Below are 24392 nucleotides of genomic sequence, written 5' to 3'. Positions count from 1 at the left end.
GAGAAGGCCAATGTGCAAAAACCTGGGAGCCATTCTAGATTCCCCTCCAAGTTTCCATCAGGTCTTCCCCTGTGCACCCTGCTGGGTTCACAGCTCAACCTACATCAGATATAACAGGATCCCAGGGCAAACTACTGCTCTTCAGAAGAGACACACACCCTCTGTTTACAAACTAGAGTATAAACCTTTATGTCACAACATCGTCAGAGTTCACTTTCTAGTGAGACATGTACTGAGGACACAGTTTAGAATTCTGGGAAAGCAGAAGCCGGTGTCTTCCAGGCAGGAGCAAAGACGCGGTCACTCCAGGGCCGATGCGTTCCTGGGGCTTCCCGGCAGCAAGGACCAGATGCACCAGGGTCGTCCAACCCGTTTTACTTAGAGCCACCTCCTTTTTTGGGGCCATTAGTCCTCATTTCATGCCAAATTTTCACTAGAGGCTCCCTGTTCTTCCAAATGAGTTCATGACCATAAGTAATATACCATCTGGGAAAAAGAAAAACAAAGCAGGCCCACATTCAAACAGTATGACATACACATGCTAAGTACCATGATGACATTTACAAAATTAATGCCGCCGTCATTTACTATCTAGCTTATTAAAGTAGCTGATTAATTTATGTGATATATAGCCATGATTTACCTTTAATATTTGGAGTACGTAAAGGGTCGAAGTAGGGTGGGACCACATGGGACTGAACTGAGAAGTGTAAGTACTTCACACACACTACTCTGGATTCACCACAGCCCTGCAAGTTAAGCATCACGTCTCCTGTTACAGACACGAGGAGGCCAAGTCTGAGAGAAGGTAATCTGCCCAAGTGCTAACAGCTTCTAAGGGCCCATCTAGGACTCACCACCAGGTCAGACCAATTCTAATCCTGGTAAGAAAATTGAGAAATAGAGCTGACTTACTAGTGATGGCTAGTTTAAATGTTTCGCCATTTTCCACCTGGCTAAGCAAAGGGTCGTTTGCTGATCCAAATTCTACCCATCTTTTAAAGTACAATTCTAATCCCCATTCTCCTGTTAAAAAACTGCCTAAAAGCAGCCTGAGCTAAGGAAGATGAAACACTGACAGGTTTAGTGACTTCACTAGCTCAGGTTGCACAACTAGGAATCACCAGAACTGAGACCAGAACCCAAACCTGATTCTGAAACCTGTGCTCTAACCACTGCCCACCTAGGAGCACAGAGTGAGGGACCAATGAGAAGGGCCTGTTTTTGAGAAGCTGACAGGTCCAGGTACTGCAAGACCAGGTGCTCAACCTCAGGGCAGCGCAAGTTGCAAGTGTGACTCAGGGGCATCTACCTCTCCTGGGCTGGGGGAGGCTGGGAGGGTTCCTGGAGGAGGTGGGATTGATTTAAAATGGCTGTTAATGACATTGTTTATTACTGAAACCTTTATTTTTGTACTGGTTTCCCCAGATTTCTTGTCCCCTGAGGGAAAGACCAGATTTTGTTGATTTTTGCATCTCTCAGACACCTGACTAAAAAAAAAAAAAAAATGCACTATTTGCTTTACATGTGTATCAGAATAGCAGTTTAAGGTTTTAACATTTTAAATGTTCTGAGTATTTTTTTTTATTATAAGTGGTTGACTTTGTACCTAAATTTTAATATTCAATAAAAATAATTAAAATCTGATCATAAAAAGTCACCATTACAATTTTGAAAAATTAAGAAGACCAGTAAACTCACAGAAAGAAATTAATAAAAACATGCAGCCCTGGGCTAATGTGACTCAGTTGGTAGGGTGTCACCCGGTATACTGAGAAGCTGCCATGCCCTGCTTGTGGGCTCAATCCCCAGTAGGGGGCATGCAGGAGGCAGCCAATTGATTTTTTGCTCTCACATCAGTATTTCTCTCTCTCCCTCTCCCTTCCTCTCACACTACAAAAATCAATTAAAAATATTTTTAAAAGCATGCAAATTAATAGTCATGTAACAAGAATTATTTTGGGTTTAGAGTCAAATTCTGTGGTAAACTTACAACAAGAAAAAAAGTATCACTTTAAGATTCAAATGCAATTGTAAAACTCTTGCAAGAAATGACTCATTTGTCAGAAACTCTCCATTAATACCGTGTTCTTCCCAAACATTTTTAACCTACTTATTTCAAGCAGAGGCAAATATGTTAATCCTACCAGTACACCTTTCTGATTATAATGTAAGTTCAAATGTAAATTGGTTATTTCGCTAAATTTAAATTAGGAAAACACTACAAAACAACCAATTTCTGGGTGTCTTTTTTTTTTTTTTTTTTTTTTTTTTACAGCCTCAGTCTGGTGTGCAATCTGAAACTCTAGCTCTGCAATGACTTTGTGACCTTGAATGAGTGCCCTTCTTTAAGGTAAAAAGGATACCTCACAGGATTTTCAGAGTATTACACACATCAGTCCGTAGCTTAGGCAACCGCACATATTCACTCTGTCAGCTATTATTATTGCAGCAGCACAAGGTGAAGACCAGGGGTGGGCAAACTTTTTGACTCGAGGGCCACAATGGGTTCTTAAACTGGACCGGAGGGCCGGAACAAAAGCATAGATGGAGTGTTTGTGTGAACTAATATAAATTCAAAGTAAACATCATTATATAAAAGGGTACGGTCTTTTTTTTTTAGTTTTATTCATTTCAAACGGGCCGGATTCGGCCCGCGGGCCGTAGTTTGCCCACAGCTGGTGAAGACCATAAAATTTGGGGAGGGACATAAAGTCAAGGAAATGTGCAGGAGGATGCTAATGGAACCTTTACTATTAGCAAGGACTTCTATATCTGAAGATGTTCTGGATATGATGAGACAGAGTAAATACAAGAAGTTGAAATTAGAAACAGCAAAGAAAATGGATTCCTCTGCCTTTCAGATCCTGGACTTAAAATGTATTTGATCCAATTATTTTCAGAATGGAAAAAAGTCACCTAATTATAGTTCAGAAGAATAAAACCTGCTGGGGATAAGATCCTTTAAGTACACATGGAAGGATTCAGATAAATTTAGAGTTCATAAAACAGAACGCTTTTTCATAAGTCTTCGTTTCTCATGCTGTAATATCAGGTCAGTGTCTACTATTTATAATGTGCTGATGTTAAAGCTAGAACTCACATATGCTATTCTTTAATCATCACTAAAAATTAAAAATGGCATAATGGCATTTGATTCTACCACCTACTGGGCAAAACTGCTCCACTGAGAATAGATTCTTCTTTTCTAAAAAAAATTTTAAAACTTCAGTTTTCCCATTGTCATGAAACAAAGTAAAAACCAAGTAAAGGCAAAAGGCAACATTTATACAAGAAAAGATAGGCCATCAGGGGATCCAGCACATCAGACAGACGATAACTCTGCTAAAGGGACTCTCCTGGTCAGAGGGCTCCAGGAGTCCTGGGGAAGTTCTGTGACAAAGACGCTATATACAGAGCGTCCACTGTCTGAAGCACACGTGAAGGACCTTGTGACCACAATGCAATGATACTCAAGTATGACAGGGCGGAAGGGCTCTGGAACTGAGTTCTGCTAGGCTACTTTGACATTTCTAATTTAAGGGCAAGAATCAGTCAATATAAAAATACCACCACTGCCCTGACCGGTTTGGCTCAGTGGATAGAGCGTCGGCCTGCAGACTGAAGGGTCCCAGGTCTGATGCCGGTCAAGGGCATGCATCTTGGTTGCAGGCACATACCCAGTAGGAGTTGTGCAGGAGGCAGCTGATCGATGTTTCTCTCTCATCGATGTTTCTAACTCTCTCTCTCTCTCCTTTCCTCTCTCCTAAAAAAAAGGACACCTCTTAAAAAAAAGTACCACCACTGTCCCCACACCTCACTTCATGAAAATACTGCTCCAAGTGATGGTCCATATCTTCCTGTAGCAACTGAGCTCATTCATAGAGGTAATGACAGTGTAACGTGAGGCAGTAGCTCAGTGCCTGCCATGTAACAGATGCTCAGAAGTGGTCACCACTGGCCTGTTACACAGTGTGCACGCACGCACATGCTCACTGCAGGCAAAGCACAGCTCTGCCCACTCAGTGTCTGCCTAGCACCTGTGCGATGGAGGTCAGGGTGGGGTCTGGGCAGGGGAGAGGAGGTCTGAGAGTGGGGAAAGGAGATGATAGCCCAGACTGGGGGCTGGGGAACAGTCTCCAAAAGAGGCTGGGAATCATGACAGGTGAGGAGTGGGGGTGGCCTGAGGTTAAGGGTAGGGTAAAGGCACAGCCAGTCTCTCTCTACAAGTGACTGACGCAGGGGCAGGGCTGATATTCTCATGTCCCACCTCACATGTGAAACTGGGCAAGGCCAAAGCAAACTATATTGAGGATTCCTCGCCCTCCCAACCCCACCTGCCCCGCCTTACTCTGTCTTCTTTAAGAGGAAAATGACCTGAAAAAGCCACGTAGCAATCAATTACACTAAAAACTTACATTCCAAAGAGAGCTCCCCCAAGATGTGCTGCATGATCAAAAAATTTCCATCCCAGGATCATTCCAGCTGTATCCATGGCAATAATGGCTTTTAGGGCCTGCAAGCCAGCAAAAAAAGAACATAACTGGTACAACTTTGCTTCCTTCAGCACTGACATTTCTAATTTAAGGGCAAGAATTCAGTCAATATAAAAACACCACCACCATCCCCACACCTCACTTCATGAAAATACTCACAGTCCCTGCGGTGAACGTGAACATCGGGAGAAAGATAATGGCGAGCCTCCCCTCTGGGATCTTAGTGCAGACAGCTGCCAGGACCGTCATGATGGCGCCCGACTGCAAATGGACACACTGGTGAAATGCTCAGCAGGCAACTGCTTAGTGACCTCAGCATCTAAAGCAGAAGTACTTTTCCAGAAAGCTAATAAGCCACAAGTTTCTAGGTGAGCACAAAGCTTAAAAGTTTCAGTGACTGCCCTGGCCGGGTGGCTTAGTAGGTTGCAATATTGTCCCATATACCAAAAGGTTGCGGGTTCAAGCAGGGTCAGGGTGAGTGGAAGGCAACTAACTGATGTTTCTCTTTCACACTGATGTTTCCGTTCTCTCTTTCTCCATCTCTCTTTCTCTTCCCCCTCCCTCCTACCTCCCCCGCCCCCCGCCCCCTCCGCTAAAAAAAAATCAATAAAATAGCCCTGGCCGGTTTGGCTCCGTGGATGGAGCATTGGCCTACAGACTGAAGGGTTCCAGGTTCAATTCCAGTCAAGGGCACATGCCTGGGTTGCATGCAGGAGGCAGCCAATCAGTGATTCACTCATCATTGATGTTTCTATCTCTCGCTCCCTCTCCCTTCCTCTCTGAAATCAATAAAAATATATTTAAAAAAAAATAAAACATCCTCGGGTGAAGATTAAAAAAAAAAGCATTCAGTTACTACTGTACGAAATATTGGGCAAAGGGGTTAAAAAATGGGCAAAGAATCTGAACAGACATTTTCCCAGACATACAAATGACCAACAGGTAAACGAAAGGTGCTCAACATCACAAATCATCAAAACCAAAACCAGGCATCACCTCACATCTGTTAGAATGCCGTTCATAGAAAGGACACGAAATAACAGGTGTTGGCAAGAATGTGGAGAAAAGGGAACCCTGTGCACTGCTGATGGGAATGTAAACTGGTGCGGCCAATTTACTTCACTGAGCATAATACTCTCTAGGCCTGTGGTTCTCAACCTTCCTAATGCCGCAACCCTTTAATACAGTTCCTCATGTTGTGGTGACCCCCAACCATAAAATTATTTTCATTGCTACTCCATAACTGTAATTTTGCTACTGTTATGAATCATAATGTAAATATCTGATATGCAGGATGCATTTTCATTGTTATAAATTGAACATAATTAAAACATAGTGATTAATCACAAAGACAATATGTAATTATATATGTGTTTTCCGATGGTCTTAGGAGACCCCTGTGAAAGGGTCGTTCGACCCCTAAAGGGGTCGCGACCCACAGGTTGAGAACCGCTGCTCTAGGTCCATCCATGTTGCTATAAATGGCAAGATTTCATTGTTTCTAATGGTTCATACTCCATTGTGTGTGTGCGTGTGTGTGTGTGTGTGTTACATCTTTATTCATTCATCTCTTGATGGCCACCTAGGTTGATTTCCTGTCTTGTTGGCTACTCTTGATATGTACTCTATTCCAGTAAGCATATATAAATGACCAATAGTTAAAATTTATAGCCTCAAATTTACAAGGCTTTAGAAATGTATAAATTCTAAATTAGAAATAGATTAGTTAAGAGTTAATAGAAATAACTGTTTCAATGCTAATTTCCTGGCTTTGATAACTGTGTGGTCCTTCTGTAGTTAACAGTAGGGTGAAGGGCATATAGGAACTCTCTGTACTAATTTTGCCACTTTTTGTAACTCTAAAATTATTTCAAAATGAAGTTAAAAACTTCTGTAAACTTTTAATTTTATCTGTAAAATTAAAATATTTTAAGTTAGAAATACTTACTGCTCCAAGGGATGGTCCATATCTTCCTGTAGCAACTTTACACACATAACTGACAAAATTGGAAATAACACCTGAGAAATAAGCACATTTCAGTCATTTTAGTGAGGTATCACAATGGTTCCCATTTCTGATCTCCATGCACAGAGACGAACAGTGTGGGGACCCAGCTGGGTCGTAGGAGGTGCAGGCATGTCTCACTCAGGTATTTTACAGGGAAAGAAAAGCCAGACCGGAGGTAGCTCAGCTGGTTAGAGCATTGTTCTGACATGCCAAGATTTTGGGTTTGATCTCGTCAGGGCACATACAAAATCACCAATAAATGCATAAATAAGTGGAACAAATCAATGTTTCTCTTTCTCCCCCTAAAATCAATAAAAGAAATAAAGAAAAATTTAAAAGTTCTCTAAAACAAAAAAAGAAAAGCCAGACCGACAGCACAACTTTCTGAGTAACAGTCATTTACTTGACCTCTCAGTTACCTTTTTCCTCGTCTATACCGTGAAGAAAAGAGACTAATTCCAAACTCACCAACTGTCTGGGAATCCTCTGGGTTGCATTCCAAACAATAAATCAGAACCCTGCAGCGGGACTGGGGAGTCCTTATTTACCTAGCTCACCCACTGATTCTGCTGCAGACTTAGATAGATGGTCCTTTACAGATGCCTTTGCCTCCAACATCACCTGAGCTGAGTGTGGCTCATTTATAAAAACAACTTCCTACAGAGCAGGTATTAATGGCACTTAAAAGGCTTTTTGACCTACAATACAACTAATGCTTGGGGGAAAACTACACCCTTATCTTACCCAGAGAAACCACTCAAGCTTCTAGTTCTGAGGGACTAGATGAACACGAGTATTTGATAATTAAGTACTCATTCTGGGCCTTGTGGTAGATGCTTCTATTTAATCTTTCTACATATCATTATCCTCAGAGAGGTATATAGTCTTTTCTGTAACATCACACAGCTGGTGGCAGGAAAAGTATCTAAACCTAGGTCTTCCATCTCTAAGCTCACTACAGAATAACTACCAGATATCCTGCTTTAAATGGAGGGATTTAAAAGATGAATTTTATACTTTATGGCTTTAATTAAGTACATTTTACAAAGAGAGATAAACAAAATTTAACAAATCAATTCAAGTTAGCAACATCAGGAACCTGGAATCCTACACTACCACTTCCTGGCTGAAATAAGGAAATGATGCTACCTCCTGGACCACAACCAAAGTGGGTCCCTGCTACCACGTACGCTTGCAAGAATAAACTCATTCCTGACAATCTTACAGGAGAGCCCTGGGAAAAGCGTTCTGGAAGCTGAACACACTGAGGGAAATGCGCTTAAGGTTACTGAATAAAGATTCAGATGACTGCGACAGCCGGGAAGTCCAGGAACTATTTATCTGTAAAATAAAGAGACCAAGCCCAGCCGGAGTAGCTCAGTGGTTGAGCATCAACCTATGCACCAGGAGGTCCCAGTCAGGGCACATGCTTGGGTTGTGGGCTCGATCCCCAGTGTGGGGCATGCAGGAGGCAGCCAATCAATGATTCTCTCTCATCATTGATGTTTCTCTCTCTCTTTTCCTCTCTGAAATCAATAAAAATATTTTTTAAATAAAATAAACCACAACCTAGTGACATAAAAAGGACATGTTTAAGTTCAACATGAAACTTTACTGTTTAACTGACTAATTTAAAACGAAGCAGTAGCTAAATAATTCACAGTAAGAGAAAATCTGCAAAAGTGAAGCAACAGCCCCACCAGTCTGTGGTCGTCTTCTGTGCGTACAACCTGAGAAACAAATGCATACTGAGCACTTCCTGTGCGTAGAACACGGCTCTAGTCATTTCCTTTGTCCCTTCTCCACATGGGTGAGTGAGTGCACTCTGAAAAGCCCAGGAATAAAGCTTGTTACCTGCAGATAAGTACACTGCCATGAACTGCTCCTGGCCCAGGATGTTCACGATGCTGGAGGAGAAGCTCCACAACACATACATATTTGCTGCCATGTGAAACAAGGAGAAATGACTGAATGTGGACAGCAACATTGGAGAACAAAGGACCCCTAGGAGAGAAGAAAAACACAGACTGGTAATCGTGAAACATACCACTAGTAAAAATAGTCTATTTTAGATTTTTTCATTATTGTTGTGAAATCAAACATGGGAAACAAAAACAGAGCCAGTTAAAGATTAAATTAAGCGCTAGCCGGTCTGGCTCAGTGGATGGAGCGTCAGCCCAAGGACTGAAGGGTCCCAGGTGTGATTCTGATCATCCCCAGCCCTGGTCAGGGCCGTGTGGGAGGCAACCAATCGATGTGTTTCTCTTACATCAATGTTTCTCTCTCTCTCTCTCTCTCTCTCTCTCTCTCTCTCTCTCTCTCTCTCTCTCCCCCTCTCTCTCTCTCTCTCTCCTTTCCCCTGACCCCCCTCCACTATCTCTAAAAAAAAATCAATGGAAAAATATTCTCAGGTGAGGATTAACAAAAAGGTTAAATAAACTGCCCTGGCTGGTGTGATTCAGTTGGTCGAGCATCGTCCCATTCACCAAAAGGTACCTAGTTTGATTCCCAGTCAGGGCACATGCCCGGGGTGCGGGCTCAATCCCTGGTAAGGGGTGTGAAGGAGGCAGCTGATCAGTGTTCTACTCTCATATTGATATATCTCGTTCTCCCTCTCCCTTCCTCTCTCGGAAAATCAATTAAAATAGGAGAGAAAGAAACATCAATGATAGATTGGCTGCCTCCTGCATGCCCCTACTGGGGATCGAGTCCACTACCTGGGCCTTGACCTGGAATTGAATCATGACCTCCTGGTTCGAAGATGATGCTCAACCACTGAGCCACACGGGCTGAGCTAAATCTCTCTTTTTTTTAAAAAATATATTTTATTGACTTTTTTACAGAGAGGAAGGGAGAGAGATAGAGAGCTAGAAACATCGATCAGCTGCCTCCTGCACATCTCCTACTGGGGATATGCCCGCAACCCAGGTACATGCCCTTGACCGGAATCGAACCTGGGACCCTTCAGTCCACAGGCCGACGCTAAATCTCTTTTCTACTTATTTTTTTTTTAAAAAGGCTCTCCAGAGCCTTTTGAAAAAAATATATATATATTTTATTGATTTTTTACAGAGAGGAAGGGAGAGGGATAGAGAGTTAGAAACATCGATGAGAGAGAAACATCAATCAGCTGCCTCCTGCACACCCCCCACTGGGATGTCCCCGCAACCAAGGTACATGCCTTGACCGGAATCGAACCTGGGACCCTTCAGTCCGCAGGCCAACGCTCCCTCCACTGAGCCAAACCGGTTAGGTTTTTTCTACTTATTAAGCAACCAGTAACAATTCTCAGTTCAATGAAAGTAACTTGTCACTATGGTGAAAGTTGGTTAGAAGAAAGAATTAGTAAATAACAGTCTTCTCAAAGAGTAGTAAACAATGGTGATTCTCATCACTGATGTTTCTATCTCTCACTCCCTCCTTCCTCTCTGAAATCAATAAAAATATACTTAAAAATGTATAAGAGTAAACTTGTAGTGATCATGAATTTAAGTTACTAAGTAATATTTAGATATCTATTACATGCAAGGCACATTGTGGGTACCCAGGACATAGCAGTAAGAAAGTGGGGGTCCCTGTTCTTGAAGAGCTTACAGGCTATCCTCTGATTTTGCTTATAACTGTTAATAAGAACTCATCCTTTTTATAACCTTCAGTTAACATAAAGCGTCTTTCTTTCATATTACCTCTACCTCAAAATAAAATTACACAAGTCAGACTTACTTGAGGCTGGATTGGATGTGAAATATCTGATCATTCCCCGCTGTAGAGAAGGTACTCTCCATAAACAGAATACAAAGACATTTGCAGCTATGATACCTACAAAATAAATATTTATAACTTAGGATAGTTAAAAATAAAAGCAAAGAAAGTCTGATTAGAAGTCCACCTGAATAAGATTTTCTACCACAACTATATAGAAGTATTATACACTTGGGGAGAAAAAGTGAGCTAAGGATTTTAAGTATCAAAACTGTCACGTGTTGGTAAAGTCAGAGAATTCCTGAAAAATCGCAAATGCTCTAGGAGCTAACTTCTCTCACTCAGATCCATAGTTTACTTCTTCACAACAGTCTACTCTTCTAAATCAATAATTAGATCTATAATTACTTTTTAGTAATGGCCAACCCATAAACAGAAATAATGTACAGACTAGGTCCTTTGGCCAAAGGAGAAAAACTATGTAACATCACTTCTTTTTCTACAGAGAATGGTACGCTCCTTAAACTTAGGGATAGCTTATGAAACATCAATATATTATCTATGTAGATGAAGATCCACATGTTTGAGAAAAATACATTGGCTAAGAGTTCAGGAATAATGTGGAAGATTTATGCAGTTGCTTTTAAAAATGTTTACATTTGGGAGTTGGGTCATTTTCTTATTTCTGCAAGAACTGATGTTACCAGAACTACCACTCAACTGAGTTGGTTTATTTAATGACAGAATTAACAATTTAGTCACAAAATTATTAGAGGCTGGATTGGATGTGAAAACTACAAACTTTGCCTGGCTGGGTGGCTCAGTGGTTGAGAATCAACCTATGAACCAGGAAGTCATTCAGGGCACATGCCCAGGTTGCAGGCTTGATCCTTAGTGTGGGGCATGCAGGAGGCAGCCAATCAATGATTCTCTCTTACCATTGATGTGTCTCTCTCTGTCTCCCTCTCCCTTCCTCTATAAAATCAATAAAAATATATTTTAAAAAAACTACAAACTTTAAAACTACATTAATTTTATGTACCACAGCTCTGTGCACATAGTAAGCACTCATCTAATTGAATTTAAAAAATTGAAACCTTTATTCATTCCTCAGTCTCTTTAGGCAACAGGCAACAGGCCCTTTCAACATCTACAATCATAATTAGGACTGCTTCCAACATTCTGGTAAGAGGATTTTTTTAGAAGATATTCATTGTTCAGACCCTGCCAGCTGCTACATCTTGGAGTTACCGCTGGCTTCCATATTTGCTCACTCACTCTATAAAGCTCTCAGCTACTCCCTGGCATTCCTAGTCTCTCCAGTGTTTGCTCTCCTACTTGAGAGTTAGGTACAGAAGGAAACTTCCACTTTCATAGATTCTAAGATGTTTTTTCCCATTTAACATCTGCAATCAGGATGCATCTTACAATTGGTGGAATCTCATAGGTGAACTGGAAGCATTTTTCCTTTCTCCAAAGTAAATTAAATGGTGTTTACTGGTATTGCATCTAACTGACTTGATTCCATCAATTTTATCAGATTCTTATTAGTGAGGACTGTGACAACTGTTATACCATCTTTGGTAACTAACTGGAACTCTTTCAAAGATGGTGAGAGGGACAGTATTTATAAAAGGATAAGAAAAAGGACTCATAGCAAGGTAAGTATGAGCACTGTGTATGTGCATCTCCTAATGAGGCACCTGGAACTCTAGGCAAGACGGGTGAGCAGAAGGGCAGAACCTCCTCAGATGGGAGGAAAGACCTCAGGGGGCTAGCCTAAAGGAAGTGAGCAGTGATTACTGTGGTACCTGGGGTTCTTTAGTTTCTTTGGGGTGAGGTAAATACCTTGCCTTCCCAGAGAACTCTCTTAGGTCTAGGTTGTTGTACACAGTGACTGGGATATCTAAGGGTAAAGAAGACCAAGAATAGTTTTGCCTAGGTTTCCAACGATCAGAAAGATGAAATCAGTCAGAGCTTTGAAATTGCTCCAATTGTGATTCAATGCAAAGAGAGCAAGATAGGGCCCCTGAACCTGGCTGCCAAGGTGAAAATGGCCACAACTATTCTGCCTACTCTGCCAGTTCCACAAGCTCCTTCAGGTTCCTTCCAGAAACCAGTGACAGCACACACGTCTGGAAATCACAAGCACCACAACACTGTAGGGAAGTAGAGAGCGTCTCTGGCTGTAGAGACTACAACTGGGGAAAAGACTTGAAAAAGGGAAAAATAACCACATATATCAAGGTCAACAGTAGTCAAAGAATTAACATTGCCAAGTTTTCAACCCAAATACAAGAAACCTTTCTGGTAAATTATGACAGAACTGGAGGCCTGGTGCATGGCATCTGTGCACTGGGGCGGGGGGGGGGGGGGTGTCGTCCCTCAGCTTGGCCTGCATCCTTTCACAGTCCTGGAGCCCTCGGGGGATGTCCGACTGATGGCTTAGGCCCGCTCCCTGCCTATGCCGCAGTTGGATATTCTTAGTGCTGCCGCAGAGGCAGGCCTCTACGCTTGCCATCCTGGCTTGTGGCTGAGCAGCATTCCCCCTGTGGGAGCACACTGACCACCAGGGGGCAGCTCCTGCATTGAGCATCTGCCCCTTGGTGGTCAGTGCATGTCATAGCGACCAGTCATTCTGCAGTTTGGTCGATTTGCATATTACCCTTTTATTATATAGGATTTGGCCCTGGAACACACTGTAGTCCAAACTCCTCACACTTCATAGACCAGGGATCTATGGTTAGACATCCCACCAATGAACTACCTAACAAACATACCCAAATCATGTATATGAACCACTATTATTCATTATAAACACACAACCAATTAAAAAGAAATGAGAAAAGTAGCAGGTATTTTCTTCCTTGCATATCCCATTTTGAAGGCCAATTATAGCTGAGGAAACTGTGGCGCTAAGGGGTACAAGCTTTCACAGAGCCAAATTTAGTAGCCAAGCCAGAATTTCTAATCCAGAGCTCTTTCTAGTAGAGACATGGGTAGCCAAGAGGATTTTGTCTGACCTTGGTCACTCTAAAACTTCGGACACCAGACAAAGGTCTCCTTACCAGGGAAAAAGCATAGGCTGTTCCCAGCAGCAGGTGAACAGAAAAAGGTGTGGTAATCCCTGGCCTATGAAGCAGCGCAAAGGTATGGGTGAAAGAGTCCAGTAGAACTGACTGTGCTAATTACACTATAACCTGAGCAAGAGGTCTAACCTCTCAGCCTCAGTTTCCTCTTTGTAAAATGGGGGTAATAAAATCTACCTTAAAGAATTGAGTGACGACTAAATGAAAAAGTATGATTAAATATAGCAGTCATACAGTGACAGCCCAATAAATCAGCGGTCGCTAACCTTTTGGACCTCATGGACCACCAGTTGGCAACTGCTGCAATAAATGAAAAATATAGTAGAAAGGAAATTGCCTTTACAGGTCTGAATCCTAGGTATGTCACTTATTAGCTTTGTGGCCTGTAGCATTTCACCCACTTCACTTCAGTTTCCTCATTTATAAAATGAGGATAATACTCCTACACCTCATGAAGGTTGTAGTGAAGCTTAAATTAAGACAGTACATGCACCTAGTATGCAAATGCTCAAAGAAGTACAGTTTCTTCCAGAAGAAGAAAGAACATAGGAACATAGTTAAAAATAAAATGGCAATAAATGAGTACCTATCAATAATCACTTTAAATATAAATGGCCTAAAAGCTCCAATCAAAAGACAGGAATTGCTAAAGGTTTCTACTTATATCTCCATTTAGAAGGAGTGTTACCTACCTCCACTTGACTCAGTAACTTCATGGATAAGCTCAGAGCTATTGATTTGGGAAGGTTTCTGCTGCCTCAGTGCCTACCTTTACCAAAAGTGATGGGCTGGCCCTACTGGTTTGGCTCAGTGGATAGAGCATTGGCCTGTGGACTGAAGGGTCCCAGGTTCAATTCTGGTCAAGGGCACATGCCCGAGTTGTGGGTTCAATCCCCAGTAGGGGGTGTGCAGGAGGCAGCCAATCAATGATTCTCTCTCATCACTGATGTTTCTATCTCTCTCCCTCTCCCTTCATCTCTGAAATCAATAAAAATATATTTTTTAAAAAGTGATGCACTGCGCCCTGACCAGTTTGGCTCAGTGGATAGAGCGTCGGCCTGCGGACTGAAGGGTCCCAGGTTCGATTCCAGTCAAGGGCATGTACCTTGGTTGCAGGCACATTCCCAGTGGGGAGTGTGCAGGAGGCAGCTGATCGATGTTTCTCTCTCATTGATGTTTCTGGCTCTCTATCCCTCTCCCTTCTTCTTTGTAAAAAATCAATAAAATATATTTTTTTAAAAAGTGATGCACTGGATTACATCAGCGAGAATAATGAAGTAAAGAAATCTCTCCTTCATAAAAAGTTTAAAAATTGGCAAAAATTGTCAGAATTTACTTTTTCAGAACTCTGCAAACTAGCCAAAGACTTGCAACAGCCCAGTATTTAAGAAAAATGGTAGAATCCTGCTAAGAACAGTGAGCTTGAGGCATTGTAACTTGCCTAGTCCCATCCCCCACTTTCTAGCTGTAAGTTATCCTTGAAAACAATCCACTCTCCTAGTGCAGCCTGGCAACCAACAGAGGTAACAGAGTGGACCTAGAACTCTTTCAAAGCCTCATTCCTAAACAATTGTTATCATCTGACCTATCTGATAATAGTTCTCTGAAAGACCCCATCCACTTGCAAGGCAATCGTCAATATTTGACCTGCCTGGGAGATCAAGTACAAAACCCCTTTTCCAAGAGGGCGTTTGTCAAATACAATTACAGGCAAATGTTTTAAGTTTGAGGCTGCCTCAGGTGAGAATAATATTTAGGGCAAACAAGAGATTAAACAAAGCCACAATCTCTTCCTATTCCGTGTAACACTCAGAGAACATCTATAAATCCAAGGAAAGAGAGTGGCACAAGTGAATCTGTCACCCCATAGATCTATCCTCAATTAAAACCAGGGCTGAGCTAACCTCCCTTAGGACCAGAATAAGGAAAGCAATCAGGAGAGCTAAGCAAGTTAACAACTGGCACCTCTGAAAAGAGACAAGACGTAACTAAAGCACTAGTTTGTTAACCATGAGAATCTTAGTATGTAGTTAATTTATTATTAAGCTTTACTACCAAATGTTGTAAAATTAGAATCACTACTACCAGAATAATTACTTCACACAAGAGAAGCCTGAGGTCACACTGAACCTTTCTTCAGCCTTTAAAAGTCACTTAGCCCGCCCGGAGCTCCTCTGCTCCCGGCAGCCAGAACCGAGGGGTAGAGTAGCCCTTGGCGGCCCGGGGGGCGGGTGGCCTTGTCCGTCCTGGTGCCGCGCAAGGCACAGACCAAAAAAAAAAAAAAAAAAAAGTCACTAAGATAATCTGACAAAAAGGATTTAAGATCATTAGAAAGATCATTCACATTTATGTGGTTCGAAGCACTTTACACTCAATGTTTGTCTCTCTACTGCTATGTTCTTCATGTCAAATAACTAGATTTGACTAAAGAAAAAGCAGGCTAGGCAAAAGAATTCGGATTTTTAATTCTATACCGACTTCTTTGAATAAATTATTTATTGACATGAGAAAGGTTTTAAATTCTGATCCCAGGTTTCCTCAAAATTAAATGGCATAAAATCTTCATCATCTTCAAAGAATACAAGGTATCAACTAATTTTAAGATACTTTGAAAATATCAAAGATATCAAAACTTTGCTATCCTAAGGGAGTTAATTTTGGATACTTTCAGAAAACAAAGCACACCCACAAAAAAACAAAACAAAAACCCAAACCCATTAATTCCATTGGAAACAGATGTGCTATTACAGTTATCTTGAAGTCATTTTTATTAATACCTCACTGACTGATCAGCCTACTTTACGACGACGACATATCTTTAAAAATCTCAACCCTTTGACTCAAGATCCCACTCAACATTCATTCACTTAACAGATTTTAACTGAGTGCCTTTACTGTGTGCAAGTTATGTGCTAGGTGCTATAACCAAATGAAAAATCTCATTGATGTCCTTAAGGATGTTACATGTAAATTATGTAAGGCAGGTTCTGTTATAACTTTCTAAAAGGTGCAATGAGTTCAGAAAAAATATGCACTTCCTGTAGGAAGCAATGTCTGAACCATAAGCTTGAAGACTAGATCAGGTACCAATGAGGACACAGAAAAACTGAAAGTTAAACACCTTTTCTCCATTTAGGTACAGAAAATTTAAGAGTATCATTTGGTCTAGTCATATTTGAGAAAAAGCAATATTTTGCTATTTCCCTAGTCCAGTGGTCGGCAAACTCATTAGTCAACAGAGCCAAATATCAACAGTACAACGACTGAAATTTCTTTTGAGAGCCAAATTTTTTAAACTTAAACTATACAGGTAGGTACATTGTTATTAACTTAAATTAGGGTACTCCTAAGGCTAAGGAAGAGCCACACTCAAGGGGCCAAAGAGCCGCATGTGGCTGTGAGCCATGGTTTGCTGACCACGGCCCTAGGAAGTTATTTTTTTCCTATGTGCACAATTGTTCAAGAACTTTCAAATCTGGCCCTGGCCAAGTAGCTCAGTTGGTTAGAGCACTGACCCAATGCACCAAGTTTGCAGGTTCGATCCCCAGTCAGGGCACATCAAGAATCAACCAATGGCCCTAGCTCAGCCATGGGCAAACTACGGCCCACGGGCCGGATCCGGCCCGCTTGAAATGAATAAAACTAAAAAAAAAAAAAGACCGTACCCTTTTATGTAATGATGTTTACTTTGAATTTATATTAGTTCACACAAACACTCCATCCATGCTTTTGTTCCGGCCCTCCGGTCCAGTTTAAGAACCCATTGTGGCCCTCGAGTCAAAAAGTTTGCCCACCCCTGCCTTAGCTGGTTCGGCTCAGTGGATAGAGCATCAGCCTGTGGACTGAAGGGTCCCGGGTTCGATTGCGGCCAAGGGCACATGCCTGGGTTGCAGGCTCGATCCCTAGTGGGGGGTGTGCAGGAGGCAGCCAATCAGTGATGTTTCTCTCATCATTGATGTTTCTATCTCTCTCTCCCTCTTCCTTCCTCTCTAAAATCAATAAAATATATTTTTTAAAAAATCAACCAATGAATGCATACATAAATAAGTGGAACAACAAATGGGTGTTTTTCTCTCTCTTCCTACCCCTCTCTCTAAAAATCAATAAATGAAATTTTTTTTAAAAAGGACTTTCAAATCCATTTCCCCAAATTTCTCAAATAACTAAGTTCATATAATAGGTCTCAAATAACAAGTGTTATCCTGAAGAGTCAGATTTGTCTTTCTATAAAAATTTACAAAGAATAAAAATTATCATGATGATATGCATGACATGCTTACATTTAAAGAGGATTTTGTAAACAGCATGACACAGTAAAGAGAAAATCGCTTTAGAATCAGACAGAACCAGGTTTTGAACCTTGGTTCTACTACTTACTAGCAGTGTCGAAAAGTTCCTTCTCTGAAAGCCAGTTTCCTTATCTGTAAAAAGGGAAATAACTAACCTGTAAGCAACCTTGTGAGGAAGGGAAAGTGTATAAAGAATTCTGCATAAAGAAAGTACTTAATCAATGTCCCCTTTTGTTTTTTTAATAGCGGAAGTAATAATTATTCATAGCCTATTTCACAAGCTAGGATTCTACAACAAAGATAGATCAAAATTAAAAATAATTGACCCAGAGCATCATGTATACCTTTATGCCACACTATTGCTTACACTGTGATATTAGCCTAAAGGTACAGAGACTCCCTATGTCTTCTAAACCATTGGTGAGCATGGTACAAAAGCCATTGGCTGTGACATACTGTACCTTTTGGTTTGATTTCTCTTTCCTTGAATGGCTAAAACGTGTAAGCTAACACAAACCTGTCACAGTCCGCTGGCCATCACTTAGGTTATTCCACCACTTGTTAATCTAAAACAGAAGGAAAATGCACATCACCATATGGTAAATGCTTTCAGGGTAGGCAAATGAAAAGCTAGAAAGAAAATGCTTTGTGCATGTGAAAATCACTGGTGAACAACAAACATAATACATGTGATAGAGTGGAAAGCACAAGTGCTTTATAGGAGACGGTCTATCCTCTACCCAGAGCCACTGATTAGCTCTGTGATCTACTAGTAGATTACTTCCAAACCTCAGTTTCCTGATTATAAAATAGAGATAGTAAGAGATATGTAATAGCATTCTTGTGAGAAGTAACAACAAAGTAAAGCACTTACCACCCTATCAAATATAGGTAAGTACCAGTAAGTGATTATTCACCAAGGTCCAATCTAGTTTTAAAATTCTGATAATATTTTCTACTAAAATTAGCCTTTTTTAGGTATAATAATAGTACCGAGGTTTAAAAAAAGAGAAACAGAGAATCCTAGTCTTTCAGGGACACCCACTGAAATTTTTAAGGATGAAATATGCCTAGGATTTGTTTTATAGTAATCAGTGCTGGGGAGGGAAGAGAAAGAAAGGGGACTAGATGAAAACAAAGCTGCCTGGCCAGTGTGGCTCAGTGGTTGAGCATTGACCCATGAACCAGGGGGTCAGGGATCAATCTTCCTGGTCAGGATACATGCCAGGGTTTCGGGCTCGATCCCCAGTAGGGGGCGTGCAGGATGATGATTTTTCTCATCATTGATGTTTCTATCTCTCTCTCCCTCTACCCTCCTCTCTGAATTCAATAAAAACATTTAAAAAAAAAAAGAAAAACAAAGTTGGCCATGTGTCAATTATCACTGAAGCGGAATAATAAGAGTGCACTGTACTATTCTCTTTACTTCTTTTATCTGTTTAAAGTTTTCCATGATTAAAGTTTTTAAATAAAAAACATGCGAATTATGAAATTGAACCAGGCTTTATACAAATACAAATATACAAGGTTTTCTAAAATAAAATGTTATAGATCAATATGTACATGGATCCATCCTGTGAACCAGGAGGTTGCAGTTCAATTCCTGATCAGGGCACATGCCTGGGTTGCCGGCTCAATCCCCAGTGTGGGGTGTAGGACGCGGCCAATCAATGATTCCCTCTCATCACTGATGTTTCTCTCTCCCTCTCCCTTCCTCTCTGAAATCAGTAAAAATATTTTTAAAAAACCAACAAAGCCCTGATTGGTTTGGCTCAGTGAATAGAACGTTGGCCTTTGGACTGAAAGGTCCCAGGTTCAATTCTAGTCAAGGGCATGTGCCTTGGTTGCGGGCACATCCCCAGTGGAAGGTGTGCAGAAGGCAGCTGATCAATGTTTCTCTCTCATCGATGTTTCTAACTCTCTATCCCTCTCCCTTCCTTTGTGTAAAAAATCAATAAAAATATATTTTAAAAAAACAAACCAACAAAAATCTATAATGCAGACGTGTTGGAAACCTGTAACTTTCTAAGGGATCTGGGATTATGGAATAAATTAGTGTTACTATTTCTCAAACAAATTGTACTGGATAAAAATCACTGCTACCAGAATCAAACCCAGGACCCTTCAGTCGCAGGTTGACGCTCTATTCAATGAGCCAAGCCAGCTAGGGCTCCCTAGTGATTCTTGATACACATGGGTAGAGGGACAAACCGCCAGGAACACTGTCAAGTACAACAGTGCCAGATAGACAAAATATTAATACATACTTGTACATACTTGACTACAAAGAATATTAAGTGTACTGATTTCACATATGCTGATTTAATGTTGTCATTAACTAAAAACACTTCATAAATAACCACACTTCAAGAATTGTGATCAATAGAACAAAGAAAGCAATGTTTATCTTTACCTCCTTTCTGAAGTCTCCTTCCTTTTGTGGTCTTATGCTATCCAACCAATCAGCTTTTATACCATCAAAATAACTCTGGACCCTGGATTTCAGTGATTCATATTGCCAAATAGCAGCTGATCCAAATGCAAAGCCTGTAAACTATAAAAAATAGATTACAAAATAAACTTAAAAGAGAAATAAATCTATACATACTTCCAAGAACAATACTTCATTTTCATGGCTTTATACAAGCCAACAGAAGGGACATATCTGACACAGTGAAACCTATTAGGTGAAAATAACACTTGTTTCCCATTTTCATGGTACCATCAGGCCTATTAACATCAGGCTAGAAATTTTTTAAGAAAATTCAAAATATTAACTTAATATCACTTGAAATGTTATACCAAATAAGAGGCCCATAAGTTTCTTCTTCAGGGCTTACATAAGTGAACCAGATTCTAACAGCAATTATTAAATTCATGCTCTCCTGTAATTATCTATGACCCGAAGATACCCAGATCCTTTTGACCCCTCCCCTCCAGTTGTCTTTAAGGAATCCAAATAGGACAAATGGTACTTTAACACTGCACCTGCAGCAAAGTACGTAACTCCTAGTAATATGAGCTCTTACCCCAACAGTGAAAAAAAAAGGCTTTACAAGAGTCCTTATGGGATAGGGAGAAGGGTAAAAGACTGTTTCTTCTACAGGAGGAACCAAAGCACTTCTCTTGTATGCTTCACCACTTGTTCCTGTGTCTGATTTTCGTTCAACCTTCCTGGGTGCTTTTCGGAATCCACATTTTTGCTGAATAAAAAAATTAAACCTATAGAGGAAAATAACAGATTAGAAACAGAACTGCATCTTGCAAACATCAAAACCTCTATGAACCTCCCCACTTGGCCTGCATCATCACCACCTCAATTTATTCACACGCAAAAGCCCAAAAGGAGCCAAAACTCCCCCCAGGTAGGATTTAAAGTCGAATCATTGAGCTGTGGAGGGAACTTGTTTGGGCTGTTACTGAGTATCAATCAACAAAACAATTTGTATCCATCCTCCACAGAGTTTGCAGTCCTGTAAAAAGCAGAAGAGCTCCAGGGGAGTAGGGGGATAGGGAGATGGAGAAAAAGATGAGGATTAAGATGTACAAACTGCCAATTATAAAATTAATCACAGAAATGTAATGTACGACATAGGGAATATAATCAATAATATTGTAATAACTACGTATGGTGACAGATGGTTGACTTATTGTGGTGATTACTTTGAAAGGTATATAAATGTCTAATCAATACATTGTATATCTGAAAATAATGCATACTGCATGTCAACTGTAATTTAAAGTAAATGTTTAAAAAAGAGAAAGCAAAAATATAGGGAAATGGAGCGAAAATAAATTTTAAAAAAGCTGAGCCCTGGCTGCTGTGGCTGAGTTGGCTGGGCATCGGCCCATGAACCAAGAGGTGGGCTCCATCCCCAGGAGAGGGGCGTGTGTGCAGGAAGCAGCCAATCAATGTTCTGCTCTCACATGGATGTTTCTCTCTAAAAATCAATAAAAATATATTTTCTTAAAATATATATTTAAGAAAATATATTTTTATTGATTTCAGAGAGGAAGGGAGAGGGAGAGAGAGAGAGGAACATCAATGATGAGAGCAATTCCTTGATCAGCTACCTCCTACAAGCCCCATACTGGGGCTCAAACCTGCAACCTGGGCATGAACCCAACCGGAATTGAACCTGGAAACAGGCCGACGCTCTATCCACTGAGACAAACCAGCTAGGGCAAAACAAAAAAAATTTTTTTTAAAAAGCTGGAGGACTCCAAGCTGTCAACTTGAATTAGCACAGAATGGCTTTGTTATTTGTTTGCAGTTTGGTCAATTTCCAGAAGATTTATTTAAATCTTTATTGTTGAAAGTATTATATATGTCCCCCTTTTTCCCCCCATTGACCCCTTTTAGCCCGCCCTCCCTCTGCCCCCCACCCCCCGGGGTTCCAGAACATTTAATGTAAGTATAGCCCTTGGAGTCACTCCAAATTCAAATGAACGATTTCCTTTTATGAATACTGACCATTATAAATCGATGGATTTCCCCCATCTCCCTCCCTTCTATTTATTTCACTACCAGTTTTGGGGACACCCATCAAATGTTTTATAAAGCGTTTTTAAAAAATATATTTTTATTGATTTCAGAGAAGGGAGAGGGTGAGAGAGATAGAAGCAACAACAATGAGAGAAAACCATTGATCAGCTGCCTCCTGCATGCCCCCTACCAGGTCCTAAATTATTCTAATGCAAAAGCAACAAATACTGATAAACCATACTCTTTACACAGCTTCTACTTAGACAGACTCGAGTAATTTTCTTTCCAAATCATCTGGAATCTAAGTATTCCACTATCTCAGTTCTTCAACAGAAAAGCCTCTCCTAGGACTATGCTAGAGGCAAAACGATGCTCTCCTCTGATTCCATACTCCCTCACTTCTCTAAACACTAAATACGGTAATCTGTAGAACACAGGCTTGAAAAAGACAGAAAGAAAATAAAATCTCGGTACTACCATCCTGCCAGCTACCTAACTGCTTCACCTAAAAAATGAGTCCACCCCAGTCCGAGTGGCTCAGTTGCTTGGAGCGTTGCCCCCTGCACCATAAGGTCATGGGTTCGATCCTGGCCGATGGGAGTGCATATGGAAGGCAACTGATCAATGTTTCTCTCTCTCTCAAATCAATAAAAACATATCCTTGAGTGAGAATTAAAAAAAAAAAAAAGAGTCCAGAAATGGGTGAAAAGGTGAAGGGGTATAAGAGGTACAAACTTCCAATTACAAAACAAATAAATTACGAGAATAAACACAATACAGGACAGGGAATATAATCAATCTATATATAAAAGCCTAAGCAATGTTAAGACCTAATGACCGGAACAATGGGAATGACCAGTAGACCAGTTGCTATGATGTGCACTGACCACCAGGGGGCAGGCGCTTAACGCAGGAGCTGCCCCCTGATGGTTAGTGCGCTCCCACAGCCAAGCAACCTCCCCGCCTGGCAGGCCCCAGCGGGCAGCCAGCCAGGCCTGATCAGGACTGGGGAGACAGCCCCAACAGGCTCTGATGGCCGCCAGGCCTAGGAACCCCACCCCTGCACGAATTTCGTGCACCAGGCCTCTAGTATCTTATTAACTTTGTATGGTTACTAGGCATATTGGAGACTCGCTCTTGGACACTTGAAAATATTGTATTGTATGTCAACTATACTTTTTTTGAAAGAATGCTTGACGATTAAAAAAATCAAAAGGGGGGGAGGCGGGGCGCGTGTCCAATGCCTTCCTCGCGGGATCATGAGGCTGGCACGCCCACAGATTACTTCCCCTCCCGTCCTCCCCACGGAAAGCGAGCACTGGGCGGACGCGAGAGAAGGGGGATGGATGGAAGACGGGGCCGGGAAGAGACGGGATGAGCCGGAGCAGCAAGCGAGCCCCGCGCGGCCGGAGCTACGGGCCCAGAGGCGAGACGCCCAGCGGCGGTCTTTACCTGCGTCCGAGCAGCCGCGGCCGGGCCAGGGCCGCGGAGAGCTCCTCGCAGCTGCGGGCGGCCCCCGGCGCAGCCCACGCCTGACCGCAGCACCAGCCTCTCTGCGCCCAGCCTCGCCACGCCATCTTCCCAACCTCTGCCCCACCATGGCCCGACCTTACCAACCCCTGCCCGGAACTACTTCCGGGGCAGAGGCGGGTGGGGGGGGGGAACCATAGAGAGCCGCGGAACAGCCTAGAGCGCCCCGGAACAGCCTAGAGCGCCCCCGCGCGTCTGAGCGGAGGCTGGACCATCCCGAGGAACCAGGGACCCGCCCGCTGGCCGCTCTCCCCGCCACCGCTGAGCCCCGACCTGGGAGGGGCGTGAGAGAGCGGCCCACCCTCCCCCGCCTTTGCAAATAAAGCTCAGAGGAAAAAGAGGAGGGAAAACTAGCATTTACTGAGTAATGCCATGTGCCAGGCACTTTCCCTAATTGATTGTATAAATCCTCCCCAAACTCCTGAGGTTGGTATTATTACTGTTTGCAGTGGCTCAGAGGTCCAAAGTGAGTAGGTTTTCTTTTTTTTTTAATATATTTTATTGATTTTTTTACAGAGAGGAAGGGAGAGGGATAGAGAGTTAGAAACATCGATGAGCGAGAAACATCGATCAGCTACCTCCTGCACACTCCCACTGGGGATGTGCCCACACCAAGGTCCATGCCCTTGACTGGAATCGAACCTGGGACCCTTCAGTCCACAGGCCGACGCTCTAGCCACTGAGCCAAACCGGTCAGGGCAAGGTTTTCTTAAATTACTATTTTTTTCTGCATCTCACCATTTCATGTTATGACATACTTAAGAGAATGTGTCGCATATCTTTACTAAAAAG

General features: G+C 41.8%; 1 protein-coding gene across 2 annotated transcripts; it reads right to left on the bottom strand.

Moving 5' to 3' along the window:
• Positions 1 to 162: 162 nt before the first annotated feature.
• On the bottom strand, positions 163 to 23694 carry PARL (presenilin associated rhomboid like). Of its 2 annotated transcripts, XM_036350240.1 has the most exons (10): positions 23523 to 23694; positions 20614 to 20806; positions 19998 to 20138; positions 18102 to 18150; positions 10228 to 10323; positions 8359 to 8508; positions 6445 to 6515; positions 4656 to 4757; positions 4419 to 4516; positions 163 to 486 (listed from the first exon to the last, which is right to left on the bottom strand). In XM_036350240.1, exons 1-10 carry the CDS (start codon positions 23645 to 23647, stop codon positions 375 to 377), a joined length of 1137 nt encoding a protein of 378 aa, XP_036206133.1. In that variant the 5' UTR covers positions 23648 to 23694; the 3' UTR covers positions 163 to 374. The 2 variants fall into 2 exon arrangements, with proteins under 2 accessions (XP_036206133.1, XP_036206134.1); XM_036350241.1 differs by lacking the exon at positions 4419 to 4516.
• Positions 23695 to 24392: the final 698 nt, after the last annotated feature.

This window comes from Myotis myotis, unplaced genomic scaffold, assembly GCF_014108235.1.
Source record: "Myotis myotis isolate mMyoMyo1 unplaced genomic scaffold, mMyoMyo1.p scaffold_m19_p_2, whole genome shotgun sequence".
Lineage (NCBI taxonomy): Eukaryota > Metazoa > Chordata > Mammalia > Chiroptera > Vespertilionidae > Myotis > Myotis myotis.
Note: the sequence above shows the minus strand (reverse complement) of the source record. Positions and strands in the feature narration are given on the sequence as shown.

Bases quoted from the DNA above. Each gene is read 5' to 3' on its own strand.
- PARL (XM_036350240.1), bottom strand. From the start codon at position 23,647: ATGGCGTGGCGAGGCTGGGCGCAGAGAGGCTGGTGCTGCGGTCAGGCG. The intron at 20,139-20,613 runs GTAAGAGCTCAT...TATTTTTTATAG, and splicing joins CTTTTTTTTTCACTGTTGGG to TTTACAGGCTTTGCATTTGG. The intron at 8,509-10,227 runs GTAAGTCTGACT...CTTCTCTCCTAG, and splicing joins CACATCCAATCCAGCCTCAA to GGGTCCTTTGTTCTCCAATG.